General features: G+C 39.1%; 1 protein-coding gene across 1 annotated transcript; it reads left to right on the top strand.

Moving 5' to 3' along the window:
• The first annotated feature begins 1,847 nt into the window (after positions 1 to 1,847).
• On the top strand, positions 1,848 to 23,293 carry DDX43 (DEAD-box helicase 43). Its single transcript, XM_059469592.1, has 16 exons — positions 1,848 to 2,169; positions 2,734 to 2,789; positions 3,167 to 3,299; positions 4,616 to 4,723; positions 5,266 to 5,347; positions 7,549 to 7,705; positions 7,791 to 7,909; positions 8,209 to 8,319; positions 10,898 to 11,039; positions 14,509 to 14,609; positions 15,350 to 15,437; positions 16,951 to 17,078; positions 17,681 to 17,790; positions 18,517 to 18,655; positions 19,390 to 19,477; positions 23,174 to 23,293. Exons 1-16 carry the CDS (start codon positions 1,848 to 1,850, stop codon positions 23,279 to 23,281), a joined length of 1,992 nt encoding a protein of 663 aa, XP_059325575.1. The 3' UTR covers positions 23,282 to 23,293.
• Positions 23,294 to 23,593: the final 300 nt, after the last annotated feature.

Genomic DNA, 23,593 nt, shown 5'->3' with positions numbered 1-23,593 from the left:
ATGTTACTGCACCAAACCTAAACCACTCATTTGCAACACGCCTCCTTTCGCCACTGTGCTCTTCCTACAGGCTGGCTGAAGACAAGCTTCACTATTTGAGTGTAAAATACTAAATACATAGAGCCTCTTCTTGTGCTGAAGTCACTGCCTTTGCGGAGTTACCCAGATATCTCAACGTGCAGGTGATCCCCAGCCTCTCTGATGAACATCGCCTTAAGATACTGAAATTTAAAGCCACGATTGCCAGAAAGGGAGAAGCAAATGTACACATTCTCTTCTTGTGTTAAAGCAGGCAGCCTTGCTTCCTGTGTGCACAGAGCTGTTAGGGAAGGCTCAGAAGACAGCAGAAAGTAGTTTTTCCTGTTGGGTTACCCAGCAGATTGCCACAACTAGGCACAGGTGGTGATATTTATCCATAAAGACACATGCATAAATGTTCCGTGTTCAGCTCTGTGCAATAAGAATTCAGGACTCTACCTAACAAGGAAATTTAAACACCCATTTAGCATTTTTTTGTGTAATTGAAGGGGTATGTTAGCTCTTTTTTGTTTTCATTTGGTTTTCTCTATTTTTTTTCACAGTGATGGTAACAAAGCACTGACACAGTTTACCCAGGGAGGTTGTGGAATCTCTGTCCTTGGAGAAAGTCACAGGCCACCTTGGCAACTGGCTCCTGGTGTCCCTGCTTGAGCAGAGGGGCTGGACCAGATGGCCCCCAGAGGCCTTCAAGCTCAGCCATTCTGTGATTCTGTTTCCAATATTGTATCAGCTTTAGTACACTGAGTCATAATGAACATAAAAGCTTCATTAAAGCATCATTAAGGCTTCATTTGAGATTAAGTATTACGACTTTGCTTAAAAAATCAGACTGCAATGTATCAGCATGAGACCAGCCTGGGCGCCTGGCAAAATTACACAGTGCCACTCTCACTCCCTTGCCTCCCCTGAGGCTGCCTGCCTTTCCCTTCCACCCTATAGACTTTGTTGCTTCCCACATGTTCTCAACCCTGTTCTTGCCTCTGCTGCCTCCTCCTCTTCCTCAGCTAAGCCCAACCCAGGGTTCCCCTGTGCTGGCAGAGGAGCAGGGAGGAAATCAGAAAGTATCAGCAATAGTGTGGCCAGCAGGACCAGGGCAATGATTGACCCTCCAGTACTGAGCACTGGTGAGGCCACACCTCAAGTCCTCTCTCCAGTGCTGCGCCCCTCGCTGCAGAAAAGACATGAGGTGCTGGAGCGAGTCCAGAGAAGGGCAAGGCTGTGGAGGGTGTGGAGCACCAGTCCTGTGAGGAGCAGCTGAGGGAAATGGGGTCGCTTATCCTGAAGCAAAGGAAGCCCAGGGAGGCCCTTATGGCTCTCTACAGCTGCCTGACACGAGGCTGTTGCTAGGTGGGGGTCGGCCTCTTCTCCCAGGCAACCGGTGACAGGACAAGAGGACACAGTCCCAAAGTGCGCCGGGGCCGGTTTAGGTTGCGCATTAGGAAGAAGTTCTTTGCAGAAAGAGTGAGCAGGCATTGGAACAGGCTGTCCAGGGAGCGGGGGAGTCAGCATGCTCGAAGTGCTTAAGGAACCACTGCACGTGGCATGGTGTCAAACACTCAGTGCCACGGCGTGTTTGACAAGGCGCTGCTGGGTCACGGGTAGGACGCCATGGTCCCCGAGGCCTTTTCCAGCCGAACCGACTCCGTGATCCCCCGAAAACACAGCAGGGGCAGCCATAGAGCCCCGCCCCCCCTGCGGAGCCAGCCAATCACAGCTCAGAGAGCGGCCCGCCCCGGCCAATCAGCGCGCCCCGGGCTTGAGACGCGCCAAGTTCCTCCGCATGGGCGGCCGAGGCGGGAGCGGCCGCCATGTCGGACTGGGACGCGAGCAGCGATGAGGAGCTGGGCGCGCCGGACTGGCCGCGGGCCGCCGCTGCTGCTGCCGGGGCGCTGTGCTGGTCGCCCAGCACCCCTTCGTGGGGCCGCGGCTCCGGGGAGAGCGGCGGGCGATGGGGGAAGGGCACGGGAAATGCCGGAGGGGAAGGGTGGGAGCCGCGAGGCGCTGAAGGCTCCGGCGGCCCGAGGCGGGCAGCGCGGCAGCGGCCGCCCCGAGCTGCGGCCGGCCAGGCTCGGGACTCTGCGGCGCCGCTCTGCTTCCACCTGGATAGCGCCCTGGTCGGGGCTCTCATAGGTAATGCCGGTGCACCCCCGGGCCGGGTGCTTGGCCCCTGGGGTAAGCGGGTGGGGAGGAGCCGGTCCCCCCCGTGCCCTGAGGGAGTGGGTCCCTGCCCTCCGTCAGCCTGGCCGCGGAGGGGCCCTCGCAGTTCCGTGCGGCTCTCTCCATCCACCTGGGCACGGCAGGCTGCTCTTGCAGTGTCCGCCACTCGCCAGGGAAACTTGTCCACCCTAAAGTGATTGAGTTGATGTCTGTTTCTCAAGGCCAGCAGTGTGCAAGTGTTCTGAAGCCCCTCTAGTCACATGAAGGAAGGGTGACAATCTCTTGATCTAGCTTTACTCCTCCATCTCTTCTACTGAAGGGCATTCCCCTACATACAAACCTTGCGTTTGTTTAATTGACAGAAGAGGTACCTACAGTCTCCAACGGTTTGATGTCAAAAGTGCTTTTATTTGTAGGTACACGCACTCATATGAAAGTCTCAGGGTTTGGTCACAAACAAAATACATACAATTAATGTCTAGGTTTGGGCAGTTTGTCCTAAATCTCTGTAATACCTGCTGTGTATCTTTATAACAGGTAGGGGTGGAAGTAAAATTAAAGAACTTGAGGATTCTTCAGGTTCCAGGATAAAGGTACCATGTGCTGTATGTTGTCAAGGAATGGGCTTTTTTGGGGACATACTTGGTTTTGTTTCTGTGTAAACCATTTGAAGGAAGTTTAAGGGTGTTACAATAGCTGTAATAATGCCACTGTTTTAGAGTTGGTGTAAAGAAAGTGGAATTGAGGGTGCAATTTGGATGTTATGTGAAAATACGAAAAAGTTATTGATTTTTTTTTCCTTAAGTTTGCATTTATTACCTTCAATTTTAGAAGGAAATAAATCTATCTTTTCATAGAACAAGTTAAACTTCAGAGAAAAAAAGATCAAAAATTATTTTCAGTATGTGTTCTTGTATAATGTTTGTCTTTGCAGTATGGAAAAAAAATTCAGTGATGTTTTTGACCATAGGTTACAAGAGGAACCTATGAATCTGAAGTAAAGATTTTTGGCAGCATTGATGTGCAAAACAAAGCCAAGATGTTGATTGACAATCTTATTACAAGTTCTGGACAAAACTATGTTAGAGGTGGGACAGAGAAAGGTAAGAAATGTGAGGTTGGGGGCAAAAATATTATTGTGTTCCATATATTTGGTAGTTTGCTGGAGTCTTTTTATATTGTTAGTATTTTGCCAAGTAAGTTAACTTAAACCTCTTAAACCTTGTTCTTGGGCAATGGCATCTTCTTAAAACAGAAATACCAAGACATCCTCCTTTTTTTCAACTATGGACAGTTCCCCCTCCCACCAAACTGCCAGGATTCCATGAAAACCAGTTCTTGTGTGTCTTCAACAATTTTATGGATGCAGAATGTTATACCACCTTGGTTCTTGCACTATCAGTTTGATTCCTCCAAAATAACAGTATTGGCTCTAGTGCAAGTTTTAATCTGGTATCTGTGGAGAATTACAATTCAGTAAACCTTTGTAAAGACAGTCTGTAAAGTGCTGATCATAGCACGGCCATGCTGACTTCCTACTGCTTTCAAGGGTTGTTAATGTCTTGAGATTTGGTGCTGCACTTTGTACCTGGCTTTACTAGGCTTTCCTGTGGTAGCTGTGTTACATGGATATAGAAATCATTTTTGTATGTTTGGATGCTGCCTATATTATTGGTATGTCTTGTATGTGCTCCCAGCAGTTTTTTGCACAGGCGAACACCATCCACAGTTGTTGATCTGATGCTCTGATGAGGAAGAAGGGATCCAGGAATTATGTTCCAGCATTAGAATAAGGACTGGAGTAGTTGTGTGTTTCCTTTTTAGAAGTGTCCCAGAAGGTGGATGAGTATGTTTCAAGAGACTAGAAGTATTTAAAGCTACCTTTGGGTTTGTGACAGTGTTATCCCTATGTTTCCTGCCTTTCCACTAATTTTCCACACAACTGTGTTGCTATTTATATCTTCAGGTTAAACTGCACTTACTTAGGATGTGTTAATCTCATCAAAAAAGAAGTATGGAATATAACTAGACTTAGACTTTATTGTGGTGTTGTTGGATGCTTTAGGCTTTGCTCTTGTAGCTGTTAAAGCTTTTTCTCTGCATATCATCTACTGGTTTCCAAACCTTGCAGCACAACAAACCTAGTTTATAGCTGGAGAAGCATGTCATACCCTGTCATTACTTCCTTTAAGTAGCTAAGGATGTTGAAATGTTTCCCTTTTTTTATCAAAACTGAATTTGTACACATTTTAGCAATGTTTCAGGGTAGAGATCTGGGAAATAATTTTCCACTTATATATATGTTTCATGTATATTTAAAATATATGAGGCCTGCAATAGAAAACACATTTGTTTTGAGGGGAGATTTCTCCCCATGTTTGTTCCATCAAACAGCAGCATTTTGTTACTAACTCTGCAGGAAAAACCTTGGACATTATCAAGCCTGAAAATAACCCAAAGAAACCAGTAATTAACTGGGCCTCTCTTCGAGAAAACAGGGCCAAATATGAATCTATGAAGTGGGCAGGTTAGTTTTACAATTTTGATTGTATTATACTTGTCTTTATGTGGTAAATCTGTTGGAATGCTTAAACTTTCTAATACTTGCTTTGAGATGACTGAATGTTTCTTCAGTGACGTATTTGCAGTGAGCTGGCCATGGCAGCATTTCTCAACATGGTCATGGAGGATACTGATTACTGTGCCAAGACTTAAACCTCTTACTCTTGTGGTATTTTGAATGTCACCCTTTGAAAACGGTGTTGTTTTGTATGTTGCCACCAAAAAATAAAAAAACAAACTAGGAGTTGTTAAATATACTACTGTATGTGTTAGTACAGTAGTATATTCAGAACTTTAAAAGTGAGGGAGTGGGTTTTTTGCAGATATTGAAGTGTTTGTCTCAGCCCTCATCTTTTTACGTGAGCAATGGTTTTCCATACTTCCAGCTAGTCTTCTGGCTCAAGGCACTTTCTGGGTCCTGGGCTTTCCATCTTAAGCTTTAGCAGACTTACATTGACTCTGCATTATTTCTTGCTGATTTGAGTGGGATTTTTCTGATTGTTTAAGGCTTGCCTCCAATTGAGAAAAACTTCTACAAAGAATCAGCCAGGACTGCATCTATGTCGCAAGAAGAAGTGGAACTGTGGCGGTAAGATCATTTCTTTAGGGAATCACCTGCTTGGCAAAAATCACTATTAAACTAGAGAGACTAGAAGGTGGGAGATGAAATACTGAGACAGAGACTCTAATTCTGGGGTCTTGTAGCACCTTGATCTTTTTAAGAACTCTTTCTTGGGAATGAAACAACTGGCAGATGAGATTATTAGTTGTCTGGAAAAATAACCTCATGGATTTTCTACTTCTCTAAAAATGTTTGATTTAGTTGAATTTCAGAAAGAAAAATTTCATAATGGTTCACTGACTCTTTTGGCTGTTTCTTCGCCTTTCATGAGACAGTATGTTCACATTTTCTAGGTCCTTCCAAATAAAATTGTTCACAGGTTGAATACCTTTTGGCTGCAATTTTTCCCCTGCATTTTTTTAGTCAAAACTATCTTCAAACCAAATTCCAACTTTTGTTACTGTTGTCTTCCTTTTTTATCTGTCTTGTTTTTACAAGCACATCCTGGTGAGTACATGCTTCAGTTAACTGCATCTGTTTATTTTGATCCAGCAACCTCTATCACTACCTTGCAAGGAAAACACATCATCTGTTTCAAGTGGTTTGGTTCAGGCCTTGGTAATAGTTACAACCCTCTTTAGTAGTTCTAATGAAGTTAGTGAACATTATTGAAGCATTAGCTTTTTATTACTTTTCTTTTTGCAAGATGTCTTTTTTTTTTTTTTGCATGCCAGAGAAACTTTGCCACAGTGAGCAAAGCATGGAATTGTTTCCAGATGCTTTCACCTTTTCCCTTAAAGTATATGGATGTGTTGTTGTTAGAGCTAGTGAAAATTACAGAACATTGTTCTTGTAGGTTAAAAAATTGTATTGAGGAATACAACTTGTCTGATAAAGGAATTTTTTTCCTACTTCATCTAATCCATTTGCTTTAAAGAAAAAAAAGACACAACCAAAAGAAATAATTCTATAAACATGAGGGAAAATTGAATTGCTCATTCTTTTCCTAGTTTACACCCTATTTGAAGAAAAGGTTTTTACTGAATGGAATCTTCGGAGGAGTACAGGACTGAAATCAATATGCTTATGCAGATGTCATGGTTTAAAACCAGATGGAAATTAGGGTCTAAGCAACCACTCCCTTCCCTCCCCTCCCTTTGGTAAGAGAGGGACAAAAGGGCAGAGATTATAGATTGAAATAAGAATTTACTGGAAAACATCAATGAGATAAGAAAAACAGCAAGAACACTAATAAAAACGTTGTATAAAAGGTGATTGCATGCAAAAATGCTCATGGGAGTCTGTGCCCATGTTTTTCTCCCCAAGACTGAGATAACAAAAAACGATGATGCCAAGCCTGCTGGTCAGACCTTCACACCACCTCACCTCTCCAATCACCATTTGCTCTCCTGGGAGAAGGCAATGACCCTCCATGGTCATTTTGTTCCTTTTTCTTCCACAGGAAACCACACCCCTTTCTCCTGGAAAGTGAAAATCCCCTTCACTCCCATGATGATTTGGGTGATACAGAGTAACAATGTAGCCATGCCCGCATGGCTTCAAGCACCCCTCTTTGCCGGTGGGAGAAAATTGTCTCTGCCCTTGGCTGAAACTAGGACAACGTATTAATAGCTCTAAATTGGAGGAAGCCTTGGAAAAGCAGTTTTTAATATAGTCTTTTATATGAATTGTGATTTGGGTTTTGCCTGCTTTTAGGGGCTTGTTCCAGCATTTTTTTTTTTTGAGCCTTACTTTTTCCTTATCATGTTCTTTTTCCAAAATTGTTGAGTTGGTATTCTCTAGAGTATCCAGACAGCTGCTCTGACAACAGTTGGGGGAGATTTTTGTCAGAATATAGAATTTTGACTGTTAAATTGAAGCAATTCATCTGAATTCTGGGTTGTCTTTGGGTTTAAAAATTTGTCATACCTACTTAATTTGTAATCAGGTATAATTGTAGCCTGATAGGAGTGCAGTTCATGTTAATAACCATATATAACTTCAAATCAGTTGTTCTTAAGAAAAAATGGTTATTGATACATTTGGGAGAAGTTTTCCTATAGAAGATCTTTTAAGAAAGGTACAAGACTAATTCAGTCCCATTCAAGAGCCTAAACTTGTTTTTTCTTGTTCAAGCAGTTTAAAAAAAATTAAGATACACAGTCTTTTATGTTAGCTCCAGTTTTTCAGATAATGAGACTTTAAAACAATTGCGCTACTTGATATAGGAAAGAAAATAATAATATAACTTGTGATGACTTGAAAGAAGATGAAAAGCGCTGCATTCCCAATCCTGTTTGTAAATTTGAAGATGTATTTGAGCATTATCCTGATATTATGGCCAATATAAGAAAAGTTGGTTTTCAGAAGCCTACACCAATTCAGGTATGTCTTCAATTTTGATGACTCTTTAACTGAACCTTAAGAGAAAAATGAAGACTACATTTAAGTGTTTGTTGTTTTATGTTAGTCCCAGGCTTGGCCAATTATACTGCAAGGAATTGATCTTATTGGGATCGCGCAGACCGGTACTGGGAAGACATTAGCATACTTAATGCCTGGATTCATTCACTTGACTTCACAGCCAATGTAAGGACTGCTCACAGGTCGGATTTGTTTAGCTGTGAATACTTCCCCCTGCACTTACTTCCTCCTGCACCCAACTCCTGAGATGATTTTTCTAGTAATGAAGATAAAAATCATGTATTGAAAAAAATTTTATATAAATCTCATGGAATAAGCACCAAATTTTTCACCATAGACAAATTAGCATTCCATTAGCAGCAGTGTACAGGAGAAGTTTACAACAGTATAAAAATGTTCAGTGTCAAGCATGATGGACTTTGCCCATCCTTATATACCAACATTCTAAATATGCTTTGTTGCAGATCCAAAGATCAGCGTGGGGGGCCTGGAATGTTGGTTCTTGCTCCCACTAGAGAACTGGCACTTCAAGTAGAGGCAGAGTGTTCAAAGTATGCATACAAAGGAATTAAAAGGTAGTCTTGCTTTTCACTGGCTTGTTAAGTAGTATGTTTTTTTCTCCTACCAATACCTACTCCAATAATTGCATTTAAGAGGGGAGGAGAGAGTAGTAAATGCAGGGTTTATATTTTCCCAGTTTTCAGAATTTATGTTTTGACTAATCTCATGGTCAAAGTTTATGAAGCTTTTCTGCTGCTTTTCCTTCTGAGTTGACAGCTAAGAAGAATCACACAGAATATGCTGAGTTGAAAGGGACAAGGATCATCAAATCTGACTCTTAGCCCTACACAGGACATCCCCAAGAGTCACACCATGTGACTGAGAGCATTGTCCAAACACTTGAACTCTTGGTCAGGCTTGGTGCTGTGATCACTTCCTTTGGGAGCCTGTTCCAGTGCCCAACCACCCTCTGGGTGAAGAAACTTTTCCTGATATCCAGCCTAAACCTCCCCTGACACAGCTTCAGGCCATTCCCTTGGGTCCTGTCACTGTCACACAGAGCAGAGATCAGTGATCAGTGCCTGCCCTTTCTTGTCCCCTCACAAGGAAGCTGTAACTGCAGTGAGGTCTCCCCTCAGTCTCCTCCAGGCTGAACAGACCCAGTGCCCTCAGCTGCTCCTCACACAGCTTCCCCTCGAGGCCCTTCCCCATCTTTGTTGCCCTCCCTGGACACTCTCTGATAGTTTAATGTCTTTCTTACATTGTGGTGCCCAGAGCTGCCCCCAGCACTGGAGGTGAGGCTGCCCCAGTGCAGAGCAGAGCAGGACAATCCCCTCCCTTGCCCAGCTGGTGATGCTGGGCCTGATGCCCCCAGGACAGGGTTGGCTCTCCTGGCTCCAGGGCACTGCTGACTCATGTTCAACTTGCCATTGACCAAGTCCCTTTCCCTGGCACTGCTTTCCAGTATCCCATTCCCCAGTCTGTCTGTACATCCAAGGTTGTCCATCCCAGGTACAGAATCCAGCATTTTCCCTTGTTGAACTTCACGTGGTTGGTGGTTGCCCAGCCCTCTGATTTGTCAAGGTCTCTCTGCAGGGCCTCCCTGCCCTGGAGGGAGCCAGCAGCTCCTCCCAGTTTTGTATTGTCTGTGAACTTGCTTACTACCTCTTCCATTCCTGCCTCCAGGTAATTTATGAAGATGTTATGAGGGCCAAGGATGGAGCTCTGTGGGGCCCTTCTAGTGACAGGTCACCAGTTTAATGTCACCCCATTCATTGTAACCCTTTATGCCTGACCTGTGAGCCAGTTGCTGACCCATCCCATGGTGTCTTCATCCAGCTGTGTGCTTGACATTTTGTTCAGAAGGAAACTGTGAGAAAAAGTATTGAAAGCTTTACTGAAATCTAAACAGCTTACATCAACTGGCTTCACTGATCATCTTGGTGGGCTACATTGTCATAAAAGGAAGTCAGGCTTGACAAGCAGGACTTTGCCCTCTTAGAGCTGTGCTGGCTGTGGGCAGTGACTACATTGTCTTACAGGTGTTTGTCTACACCTCCCAGAATAATCTTCATAACTTCACCAGGGACCTTTCTGGATTCCAAAGACCACTCAAAAATCATTGAGAGACACTGCAATGACATCAGCCAGCTCTTTGAGAATTTTTGTACAAATCCCATCACGCCCCATAGATCTGTAGAAATCCAGCTGGAGCAGCAGATCCTGCATAATTTGCAGCTCAGCTGGGAGTGGATCGTTCTCACATTGTGGTTCTCCAGCTCAGGGCACTGGAATCCCCTTGGTGCATCATCTGTGTTGAAGACAGTGGCAAAGAACATGTTAAACAGCTCTGTCTTGTCTTTGTCCCTGCTTGTGAGGTGACCATCCTCATCCTCTAATGGACCAATATTGGTTTTATGCTTCCTATTGCTACCTTCTCCATAGAACACACGTGGCTTTCTTTTCTAAGAGATTACTTTGCTGAATAATGTTCAGGTTCTAGCCCACACAAATCTTTTTGTAATGTTTTGTTTGGCCCTGAGTCATGGGGTATATTCCATCTTTGTCTTTCATTTTTTTTTGTTAAACTTTATGGTATTTTCATCAGCCCATTTCTCTAGCCTTTGTTGTTCTTCTGGTAAAAGCCTAATTCTCCTGAGTGTATCAGCTCCTTCTGCAGTTGGGTGTCATCCACAAACCTGCTAAGCGTAGATCTTCATTTAAGCAATTAAATAGACATTACTGTACTCTGAAACTTGCTTTTAGGGGTCTCTGTTTACTTTGTGTAGTGCTCTGAATAAGTCTTACAGTCACCCCAACTGCAAAACATATCACTTTTGATGGTACTTTTAGGAAAATCATGCATCCTTTCATATGTTCATCTATTTTTTGTGTAAATATTTTCAGAACAACCCAAAACATATGAGCTATCTCCCTTTCATTAATTTTTTCACTGCAGTTTCAGCAGAAAACTATTGCTGAGCTGTTGACAGAATGTCATTCAATGTTAATTTTATTAATTACTGCAGTACTGTCAATCACACTTGTTAATCCCAGGTGACACTTTTAAAGCAACATGGTGACATTTATTTGAAAAGGATTGACTTTAGCTGAAATTTAATACACTATGTCTGTAAAACTTTTATTTTACAGTATTTGCGTCTATGGTGGTGGGGACCGAAAAGGACAGATAGACATGGTTACCAAAGGTGTGGATATTGTTATTGCTACTCCTGGCAGACTGAATGATCTTCAGATGAACAACTTCATAAATTTGAAGAGCATAACATATTTGGCAAGTAACTGATAGGCAATGAGTAATGCAGCAGCTGGGAAATGGTTGACTCAGTTTCAATTTAAGATTTAATGGAGTTTTCTTTAAACTTCCAAAGTATTAATTACAATACAGCTTAACACTGAAATTGTGTTGCAGGGATGATTCATACTTATTATAATTGCATTGCAGATGTGAAATATTCCCTAGGAAAAATAGGCTTCTAGCACAGCAAGCATTTTTAAGATACTGAATTGTTTTTTCAGTAATGGCATTCTAAAATTCATTTTGTCAGGATTAGTTACTAATGGATGAAATGCCTTTCTGAAGTTGTCTTTTCCCTTTATTTTTAAATAAATACCAGTGTCTCAATTTTTTTTTAGAACTTGTGTGGTAGCAGAGTCAGACACAGATATTTAAATGTTGGGGGACTGACTTTGTTTTGATCTCAGTGGGAAAACAGCCTCATAAATGTTATTATAATCCTTATGTCTTCTTTTCATTTTTGCCTTTTCCTGTGCTGAACAGGTAAGACCATTGCTGTTTGGAAAATGCTTCTATATATTCAATTGTCTAACTTGTCTGCGAATTGTTGCCTAGTTTGACAATTTGGCCATTCTCTCTGTCCACCCCACTATTCTGTGAGAGTTAAATTCTCTCCATGTTGTAACAAGTTAGCTCCAATTTTAAGTGATAGTTGTGAGCTTACTGGCAAAGCCAGTGGTGGTATAACATCATTATAAATTTGGCCATTTGGGAAAAAAGTTTGTTACAGGAGAGTAGCATTCTGTAGAAGATTCACATGTAATTGCTGAGCAGGAAGAGAACAGTATTCTGAGAACTATAGGAGCATAGATCATCTTTCTGCCAAGGTGGAGTATGGTCATACCACAGGCACACACTGGTTCCATGGGTATTGAACCAAAAGCATGTTTCAGTATGTGCAGCACATACTGAAGTGTGACGTTGCTAAAAAGAATTAACTATGAAATTGAAAAATATGATGATGTGAAGCAGGAGGAGAGATAATTTTGTTGCTACACTAGCAGTTAAATGTTTTCAGAAGGACCAATGCAAGAACCATATATTGTGATATGGTTGAGTCTCATGCCTCAGACTTTAAGGGAATTCTGTGCTACCATAGCCTCATGGACATTGAAATTGGACATTGAAAATTATCTCTTTTTGTAATCTTGCTCTATATTTATCCCTGTTTCTTGTGCTTTTCAATATGTATGATGCTTTCTATTTCCAGAGCTTCATTGTCAGTTTTCAGCCAACAAATAATTTAATCTTGCGGCCTTGCTTTAGGAAAAAAGAGTGGTAATAGATTTCACATTTCCATCTTGGATGAAGAACACTCTTCATTAAAGAGCTTCATTTACAGTTTTCATTTAAAGATGTTACTGAGTCTTAGGAAGGTTCCCAAAGTAAACTGAGTGTTACTTGCTAATATGATACAATTATTTCCCAAAGGACTTCCAAGGTCAGATTCTGGGAGACAATTGTTAAAACCCAACTAAATGTACCAGCCCCCAGTAAAGCAAAACAACAACAAAAGAACAAGCTCTGATAATTATGTCTAATTAGGTACTGAACCCAAGGTGAATTTGATGTTAGAATTTCTCTTCTTGCCTGACAGAACTATCAAGTTGATAAAGTCTTGATTCAGATTTTTAGGAAGCCATTTATTCAAGATAGACTGCTGTTTTTCAGAAGTAAGGTTGTAGATTCTGTCATAAACAGCCTTTTGATTGTTCAAAATACATGTCACATGAAAATATGCTTTTTTTGCCTGTGTTCAGTGTAAATCAGTATTCATTCATCAGCAGTTTGATGAAGTAATCTTAATTCTTTGGACTTCATGCTGATAAAGCAGAAGGAAGGAAATTGGAATTGTGCATGAATAATTTGGAAACATTTAGAACAAAGTGTAATTAAAAGTATATATATAAATCATGAAGGAGGATGTAAAAGGTAGATTGCAATAGTGCTTTTATTCTTCAATACAAAAAATAGGTGTTAAACTAACCAATAACTGATTTAGAAGAAAGGAAAGAAGAAATGAAATAATTTTCAAAGGAAGAACTGACTTGTAGAATTTTTTGCCAAGAAATAGGACTGAAATGAGCAATATTGACAAACAAATAAATATGTGCATATTTAAAGATAAGAAGAAACCTAAGATTATGTGCATTGAAGGGCATTTAGATTATAAACCAGGATGGGGCTGTGACACATTTGAGAAAATTGGTACTAATAGCTACCTGATATATATTACAGCCTTCTTAATGAAACAGCTGTCAGAAAAAAGAAAAGTAAATTTCAGCTACCTGATCCATCAGTTAGGCACAGATGCTTCCTTTTCCCTCTGCAGCAAGTGACCTTAATAGCAAAGAAAACTTCTACTGCTGAAAAAGGCATAGCAGCCAACTCTTTACATAAAATTAGTCATGTTTCAGCCTTGCTATTCTAGAATTCATGTAGTCAATGACACCTCCATGAGCCCTCTAAAAATAAAGAGAATTAAACCAAGAAATAGAATCCTTGTCTTGTCTCTCAGTTGATAATTTTTGGTTATTTCAGAGATTTACATAAATAATGTACTAAACCCCTTTAATATAACAAAATATCAGAGAATAATGGAACAGCAAAATTAGGACAGTAGAAAGAGATTATCATCAATGCCTTATATTCCCACCTAAGTGTCTAGAAATTGTTAATACTTACAAGCACAATCCATGTAACTTTACTTTTCAAATAGAGTTTCTATAAATCAAAGAAAATAAATGAGTCTCAGATGTCAGTCTTCTTTCTTTGTATGAAACTGAAAACATTCACAAGTGTGCTTGTATATTATAAAGCATTTTAGTTCCAAAGAGATGTTCTCAGACCTCCAGCTCTCTTGTTCAATTCTGGCCTTTTTTACCAGACAAAACAAGCTTGTGCTCTGGTAGTTGTGCAGTGTCCTAGTGTGAGCCAGAATGTATGCTCTGGCTTTTTCCTACTTGTAATGAGGAACTAAATTGACAAGTGATATTTTGGTCCTGTATGAGGTATCTTATGTGGTAGAAATGAGATTTCCCCTTAAAATTGCAAACCATTTATGTGTGTTGCTCCCCAGGTTGCTCCCCTCTGGGTTTGATTGGTTATGGGTTTTTTGGTTTTGTTTTTTTTAAGTTTGTGCTTAGTTTTAGCCATCAACCTAATCATTGGTAAAACAAACAGTTGTTTTTTTGTTTTATTGACTTCAAATGCTCTTAAAGGAACTGTGAATTTTCTTGTTTTGCCTGCAAATACAATACCAAATGAAAAAGTGTCAAGGAAATTGAAGAGGTGAAATACAAGTTGAACAGGTTTTGCAGTAAGTTGTGGAGAAGATTCTGCAATTAAAACAGTTACCATTAAAATCTTTTTCTGTGTATTGTCCTGTTGATACAAACCCTTATCTGAGGAACTAGGCAGAGTAAATAACTTTGTTTCTGAACAGGTTTTAGATGAGGCTGACAGAATGCTGGATATGGGATTTGAACCTCAGATAATGAAGATCCTAATAGATGTGCGTCCTGACAGACAAACTGTTATGACGAGGTATCTAAACATGATTGTGCTCAGGACTCAAACATAAGGTTATTGAACAAGTCAATTTCAAAACAAATGTGTCAGTTATTAAAATTGTTACTTGTTTTCTTTCTAATTCGGTCTAGTCAATCAATCCTGATGAGTCATTTGACAGATTTTTTTTTCAGTTTGTACTGTCTTTTCTACTTTTTTTACATCAAATATAAAGACAGTTGAGTTATCCCAAAAAAAGGAAGGTTTCCTCAGAGTGCTGGAATTTGCCACATCAACTTAAAATGCCAATTTACAGTTCTCCTTCTGGGACCAAATGTATTTCCTGACTTTCTGATCAGTATCTGTGCTAGTCTGTACCTGGATTAATTTTGAAATTATGCAGCTTTTGGAAACTTAACAATCAAATATCCCAACAATAATTTTGGTTCCTGTATTTTGCATTTAAGCTGTTGTTTTAGAAAGCAGACTAAAAGCTTGCTTATTGGGTATTGTCCAACAACTAACCTCAGCTGAGGCTTCACTAGGAAGGTTCCATAATTGTTGCCTGTACTTTTAACCAATAAAATGCCCTTTTAAGCTCATGTGCTCTTTACTATTAATTTAAGATTAGTTAAAGTCAATACTGTTACTGCATATGTGTTTCACTGGTGTATAAGAAAGGAAAGAAAAGAAGAATATGATGAAATGAATGAACTGGAGAAGATTTGGCATGCTATTCTCATGTGTGTGTGTTTTCCTCTTCACTTCCTGTTCAGTGCTACTTGGCCTGATGGTGTCCGTCGCCTAGCAAAATCCTACTTGAAAAATCCCATGATTGTGTATGTTGGCACTCTTGACTTAACAGTAAGTTGTCCTGTTCTTCTTTGGTTTTTCCCCTTCCTTTTGTAGAAGAACTTATGTTTAAGCCAGGAGGTTTTTTGCTTGTAACTAACTGTATGTAAGTAAATGCATGTGTCTCTTGTAATCATCTGAGCTTTCAAGAAACAGCTCCGTGCTATTTATTTTAAAGTTTCCTTAAAAGTTCAGAAAAATTTAAAAAGTATAAACCAATATTTTTGATGTAACAATATCTGGAAGTCATAGCCCTTCAGTAGAAGACATAACAGGTGAACGAGTATCAATCATATTGAATGTTCTATTTCACAATGCCAAATGTTTTTGTGTGATCCCTTGGTTTTGCAACCTTAATTCTGGTTCAGCAAGTTCTTGTTCTTTATTTGGTTTTCCTTCTGAAGATGTTCTTTCTAATGCATACAAATCCTTATCTAAATTCGTGTTTCCTACCTGTATCTTTCTCAAATGGAGTGGGAGCTTTGTACTAAACTCTTGGAGGACACTTGTCTATAGCAGCAAGTATGTGTTAAAGTAAGAACTGTCTTTAAAGTCCAAAACTTCTAACGTGTGGATGTAGTTGTTTATTTGTCATTGTTGTGCAGCTATGTGTATTTGGCTTCAATACCAGCAGAATTTACAGGAACAGTAGTTTGCCCAAGATCTTAGGAAAGTTTCCTTTTCAGTTCCATTTTTTTTTTTAGCGATAGGGAATGAGGAAACCTAGTATCCAGTACACTTTTCAGCAGAAATAGAGACAAAGTGTGCTTTTTGTCTTTTAGTTCTGTTCAGAACTAAACTTTTATCAAAGGGCAGTTCTTGTCAAGATTAGAATTTGAAAGACATCAACTGCTCTTGTAGTTCTATTCTCTAGGGCATTAATCTCTTTCTACAGGAGCTTCACCCAGTTGACAAATCTGGTTGGGGGGAAGGGTTCCTGTGAAGAGACAATCTTTATTTACTTGATTGAATCTTCAACTCTTGCCACAAGATCATGATACCATGCCACGAGAATGTCTAGGCTTTTTATCTTACGTATTAGTTACACCTTAGATATTCTGTGGTAACCTTCAGAGGTAATGGAGTAAATTTTTTAGTGAACTGTTATTGGAATATTTAGAACTGATCATTTCAAAGAGATTTACAGCATCTTTAAAAGCCTGTAATTTCGAGTAAAACTGCCATTGTTCCAACTTTTTCTGGAGTAACATGAAATATTTGCAAATTAAAGAACTTAAATGTGTTTTTCATTAATAATATATTCCTTTCACCTCACTAATCGCTACCCGTTAAATCTCTGCAAATAAATGGTTTGGCAAACTGCTTAAAGGTAAATTTTATTATTCTCCTAAAGCAACGAGGAAGTAAGAAATATGCATTGTTTGAACTCCAAACTGATACATATTAAAATAGGGGGGTTTATGGTATCATATATTGCTACTTATATAACATGGCAATATGAGAATTAACAGAAAAAAATATTGTAATCTGTTTCTACCTAACATCCCTTTTTGCTGTTTGACAGGCAGTAAGCACAGTGCAACAAAAAGTTATTGTTATCCCCGAGGAAGAAAAGAGAGCTTTCATGCATAGCTTCATTAAGTCTATGAAGCCAAATGATAAGGTCATCATTTTTGTGGGCAAAAAGCTTACGTATGTAATCACTTCCCAGTATCATCTCTGTTTGGGGTTTTTTTCCTAACAGAAATACTGAATAGTTTCTTAGTTCACATAAGAACTATCAAGTGTAACAGCTCTTCTCAACAATATGCTGCTATTAGTATTATTTTTTTTTTTTTATTTATTTCTTCCTTTAGACTGACTAGCAGTTTGTATTTTTTTTATATCATTAATGGTGGTGGTAAGTCTCAGTTTCACATAGCTCAAGTGGATGTTTGGATTCTTGGGGACACATCAATGTGATGTACTGTTTACTTTCATACACCTCTGGTGTGTGCAAGACCTGATTAATGTGGGGGTGGTCATTGTATATACTTGAACTTTTTGAGTCAACAACACAAAAATAATCTAGTATTCCTCTAAAGTATAAAATAAAGTTAAACATTTCTATGTGGATTAGACTTGCTTTCCTGTTTTATAATAAGTATCAGCTGACCTAGGTAACACTTTGTCCGTAGGCACACATTTAGCTTTTGCTGTCACATTACTGTCCTTTTGATTTAAATCTAGATGCTGCACTATTTTATTTCTTTTTTTTATTCTCTTTTAAGAGCCATTGCTTTATTTCACCCTAGGGCTGATGACTTGGCAAGTGACTTTGGTATCCAAGGAATTCCAGTACAGTCACTTCATGGCAACAGGGAGCAATGTGATCGAGAACAGGCTTTGGATGACTTCAAGAAAGGTGAGTTTGTACTGAACTACTGGTTTGTTTAGGCCAGATTTCTAATGTTTTTTCTGTTCAAAACTTGTCTAAGTGTCATGTCTCTCTAGTACTATAGAAGTTAAAATATTAAAGAGCTCTGAATTTTATGGAAAATTTTAAAGAAAGCTTTAGTTGTTTGGCAAAAAAAGACCCAGCAAACAAAGAGATTGCTCTTCAACAAAATTTTGAATGGCTGGGAGTTTAATAATTTAAAGTAAGGCTTATTTTACTTTTGAGATTTCTGGAAAAATTGGCATTGTATGTCTACAGAAAGGTAAATTTAAATGTCAGATGATGGTGCTTTCAGTGAACCAGTCCTGCTCCAGATTATGCTAGTAGGGTTGTGTGAACACAATTCAGAGTTACTTGAACACATGCTAATAAAAGACTCGTGCTGTGACAAGAGTGTCAGCTGAGAATATAGTTGTTGAAGGTTTTGTTCATTGGACAGACTCTTTATATCAACCAGGCATATTTCTTACTTTTCCTGCACTCTGCTGTTCTACTAGTGACATGCAAATAGTAGCAAAATGACATTTTGGGTGCTTACTTAGCAGTTTGTTTTTGGCGCTAACTCAGTGTGACATTCAACAAGCATATTTTTACTTTGTGTTAAGAATATGAAGTGCATTATAAACTAGAAAACCAATATGTTTTCTGTTTGTTCCATAAACTCCTGTTCACTTCCTGTCATACTAACTGTAGGCAAAGTTCGGATATTGGTGGCTACTGACTTGGCATCGCGTGGCCTCGATGTGCACGACATTACTCACGTTTTCAACTTCGATTTCCCCCGCAACATTGAAGAGTATGTTCACAGAGTAGGTCGTACTGGAAGAGCAGGGTAAGTGTTTAGCAGAAAACAGTCATGTGTTACCAGTGTTTTGTTATGTTTTATGCACAACATGGGTGTTTTTCTGTGACAAATTCTAGAGGCTACAGGTGATGTGGGGTGGGGGAGTCCAGACTTCAGTCTATCAAAGTATGTTCTAGAAACATACTGCTTTATGTCTTTAAATGAATTCACTGTTAAATTGAAGGCAAGCAAGTTTTATGCTTTTCTGTTATTGAATCAAGGGTGTTTGAAAGCTGGTATAAATATGAGGAAGAATTAGAGAAACAATTTGCATTGATATTTTGGAATGTTACTTCCTTGTTTATCCCTTCATGAGCTGCTGATTTATTTAGTTTCTAGACCACGCATTGCGAAGAAGCATCTGTAGTTTCAAAATCCGCAGCCAATCGTGGTGGTGTAGTTTAGTGGTAGTTCTTTTGGATGCTGCTTTCCCAGGCTAGTACAAGTGTGATTTTTCTCATTTAATCATGATAGGAATGTGTGTCTCTTCATACTTAAATATGTTGCCATTATGCTATGTTTATTATCTAAAATCTAAATTAGTTGTGCATTTGCTCCATTTTAGGTGAATTGCTGTTTAGATTTTTATGAAAAGCATGTGCAGGGTTAATGCTCAAGCCACTTTTATTGTATCAGCTCAGTAATATTGCCTGTGGTGCAGTTCATTACTGCCTAGGTCAGAGTTGTTTGGAGGATCAGCAGTTGTTTCCTTCCTCGTTTAGGCGCTCTGGGGAGGCAGTAACACTTGTCACGAGCAATGATTGGAGGTTTGCGTCCGAGCTGGCTGACATTCTGGAAAGAGCAAACCAAGTAAGCATACATTACTGGGTAAGACTTATATTGGTTCTAGGTTAGCACCTGAAGCATGTTGTGGAGGTCTAAGACTATTTAGACCCTTCTTGGTGAGTGTTTGTGGTGTCTCAGGGAAAGAAAATGGATGTTTGAGTCTGTCTTTTCCTAGATAGCCTTAGCTGTATTTTGCTTTACAGACGAGTCCCAGGAAGGAACTGTGAACTTTAACCAAAGCCTTCTATGTCTGAAGAAAAAGTAACTAACGTACACATTGAGGTCTGCAGAGAAATTATAGGGTTTATTTTATTTCATCAAATTTTATTCCATTTGTATTTCACTTTTGGATGCATGTCCCAATTTCTTGTTTAACGGTCTAAATATTAACAATACTTGTATCAGAAGAAGCTCAACTATCTTATCTGTTTATTGTATCTGACAGTTGTGACGCCTGCACTTACTTTTCCAAGCTTTATTACTGATGCTTGTAAATAGTATGTGAAGTGGAACTGGAATATGATCTCTTTCTTTAAAGAAGCATATTTTTTCTTGATACCATATCTGAGAAAACAGATAATTGTGTTACTGTTTTTTGCTGTAACAAAGAACAACATTTTGCCTGATTTATAGTAAACCCCCAGTTCAAGTCCTCACTTGAGCTGAAGTTTTGTTTGTTTGGGTTACAGTGTTTGTTTGGATTTTTGGATGGGAGTTTGAGAACATACTAAATGGATTTTATCTAGAATCTGTGGTTTTTACTATAGACAATTACTCAGACTTTAAACCCTGGGTTAGAACTTCGCCTCAAGCTCAATCTTCTTTTTGAAGGATACTATGTTGCTTTATTGCAAGCCTAGTAAGATGCTTTTGAGGGGGGAAAGGAGAAAAAAAAGATGTAGAAGAGTAGTCACCTAATAATTCCTTAAAATTGCAGATTTGAGGTTTTTGGTTGGGGTGGGGGTTTTTTGCTTTGTTTTTATTCAGAAAACAAGAGGTGAAACCAGTAATGATACTGTGAAGCTACTTTAGAGGTGCCTTGAGTTTTTTATTCTGAGTTAACAATTACCTTTCAAGGTTTGTCTCCAGCTGCAGGCTGCAAAGTTCCCAAACTGGTTGTGGTTTTTGTAATGTGTGACGGTTCAACTGGGAGCAAGTCTACATTCAGAGGAGAAAAGAGGAACTCTGAATCCTTGCTTTCAGAAGTTACTGTTAGTCATAACATTATTCTCAAACTTAGTTATGTCTGATAGAAAGGAAGTATCCCTACAGACAAAGTGTTGGGGTTTTTTCTCATGACAAATGGAAATACCATTGTTTCAGTCTTAAAGCATTATGTAAAAGTAGGGGAGAACTGAAGGCTCAGAATACTTTGATTTCAAAACAAGGTAGTTGCTTTTGTTAGCAAAATGTTCTCTGTGATTTTGAATCTACAGATATATGAAGAAAAACAAGTACAACAAAAAGGTGTCTATTTCATGCTGAAGGAATCTTTTACATATAAATGCTTATTAACAAGCATGGACAGATTTAATGGAAAAACAGTAATCTCTGTGATACCAAGAAAAGCATTCCATGTGAATTATGGCATCTTTATCCTTTTCTCACTTGAATGAGCCTCACCTAGCTTATATGTTTAGCAGATACACAGATTTTTCATAAAAATTTCAACAAGCCACTAGATGCTGGATATTACCTCACTGAGATTTTTATGTTTCTATATCCTCACTTGTTCCTGCTCTTGACTTGTGCTTGCTCAAAAACCACTCTTGCAAGAAATTGTTGTGATTTTAGTTTGGAATAAATTATGCTTCAAGCTCTAGGGGATACTGAGGAAGAAAATCATCCCATGTTTCAACCGAAAAATAACTTTGTCTCATTACTTCTATCTCCATTGATAAGCCTGTTGTGCCTTTCAGCTAGAGATACATTAACTTTATTTTTAAGTAATGTTTGAAACTTAGGCAGAATGGACTCTTCCAGAGTTGTCATATTTTGCCAGGATAGTTGCTTACCAGTAAGAGCAATTCAGCATATAAAACATATTCTAGTGAGCTGGCCCTCATGCTAGCACAAGAAAAAGTTGCTGATAGCAAATAGCAAGCATTGGTCAATTATAAAGTCTGACAAAAGAAATGGAAAGTAGAGGAATGTGACTTCCTGCTCCACCAGACCTTTTGTCCTGGCTGCGTTCTCCACCTGTTCAAGCATTGCCAAGCCCAGGCATGTTTAGGGAGACTTTAAGATATTTACATTTGTTTGTACTCTGCTGTTTGCAGTGTATTTATGCCACTGGCAGACACAAATGACACAGACAGAGCAATCATATTAATAGCACATTCACCCAGTGCCCTTTGCTCTGATCAGGAAACTGATTCTGGAAGGGTGACTTCCCCTGACAGCCACGTGCCATTGCAGATTGCCGAAGTGGGCTGGTTTTGACAGATCAGTGATCCAACACCTCTTGACAGTACAGTTGCACACTGTGCTTCTTGCAGTAAACATTGCATTAATGTCAGCATGTTTCCCAACCTGGTTTAAGAAATCTTGTTGGATACTGCCTTTGTTCTGTGAGCAAAAGAATGGTATCTTGGTTTATTTTTTTCCCATCACTGTCACTCAACTAATAAATCTGTCTGTAATTCTTCACATCTGGCCTCAGTTGTTAAGAACTCTGAGGTGAGAGTGTATTACAGCGTCCTGAGTGGGTCGCTGGAGGTGAGAGAGAGACAAGAATCTTGTTTCTTGATCAGAAGGCTGGATTTATTGATATATCATATATAATACATTATGACTATACTAAATAGAATAAAGAGAGAAGTTGCAGGTGCTGCTAGCTAAGCTAAGAATAGCAAGAAAGAATCCATAACAAAGTTGTGTCCAGGGACTCTGTCCCTAGCTTGCACCCGTGATTGGCCTCCAATTATAAACATGGGAACATGAGCCAATCAAGGTGCCCCTGTTGCATTTCACAGCAGCTGATAATAATTGTTTACATTCTCTTCTGAGGCCTTCCAGAAGACGCAGAAATCTGAAAGAAAGGATTTCTGTGAAAAAATGTCTGCGACAAGAGTGTTTTGATTATACTATTCACCTTTTCCACATAATTACAAACATGCCAAAAATTCCTGTGGATCTTGGTAAGGTGCTCTTACAACCTCCTAGTGGTGGGAGATCTGACCATCTTCTCCTGCCCCTCTTTCCTTGTCTTTTTGCTTTGTTCTAAGCATGTGAGAACCATTCCTATGACAACACTTTCTTTAAGTCACAAAGTTTCTCTTCAGAGGCTCTTAAAACTTCCATAAGGAATTTAATACAAATCAACATTCAGTAAATGTATATAGTATGATATGACCTTTAAGTGGCACTGGATGTTTTTACCAGCTGCTCCTTATAACTAAAAGATACATTTCTGTTTGAACTATAATGTTGTAATTAGCTGGTTATATGTTGCCATCAGATATGGTGATACAAGCATAGATATATTATTGAAAATCCAGAGACACTATGATGATTATTTTTTAGTGTATTTCAGTGCAATCTTATGTAAAAAGATTTCTCTCTGCATTTTTACAGAAAATAATCTGCAAAGTGACAGGAGCCAGATAAATAATGAAATCAAGTTTGGGAGCACACAAATCAATAACATTTTCATATAGCAGTTTGAAAGTTTGGATTTATTTAAAATTCACCTTGGTTTTTTGCCTGCTTTCTTAATAGGTAGTTCCTGATGAGCTTATGGCAATGGCAGAAAGATACAAACAATCACAAATGAGAAAAGAAAATGAAAAGGATATACAAAGACCTTGGAGAAAGCCCTCAAAATAAGTGTAGTCCCTTGAAGCTACTGAAACAGAGAAAGTGATTTTAATTAGTGTTAGCTTCCATGAGCTTGAATTTATTAGTTTCATTTTGTGTTTGATTGTTTTCTGTACCTGTCCTATTTAAACAAACTTCTCAAAAGTGTCTTAGAAAACTGGAGTAACTTTATATAGGAATAAATCTGGTTTTGCAAATTATTTTCACATAATTTTTTCTTGTGTGATGTACGAAACTTCTAAAGCCATTGTCTACTGGTTAAAAACAAATATTGTGGCTTTGTTGGTTGGTTTGGGTTTTTTTTAGTTATATGCAGTATTG

Source organism: Ammospiza nelsoni, chromosome 3 (assembly GCF_027579445.1).
Source record: "Ammospiza nelsoni isolate bAmmNel1 chromosome 3, bAmmNel1.pri, whole genome shotgun sequence".
Lineage (NCBI taxonomy): Eukaryota > Metazoa > Chordata > Aves > Passeriformes > Passerellidae > Ammospiza > Ammospiza nelsoni.
This window is presented reverse-complemented; position numbering and strand designations above follow the sequence as displayed.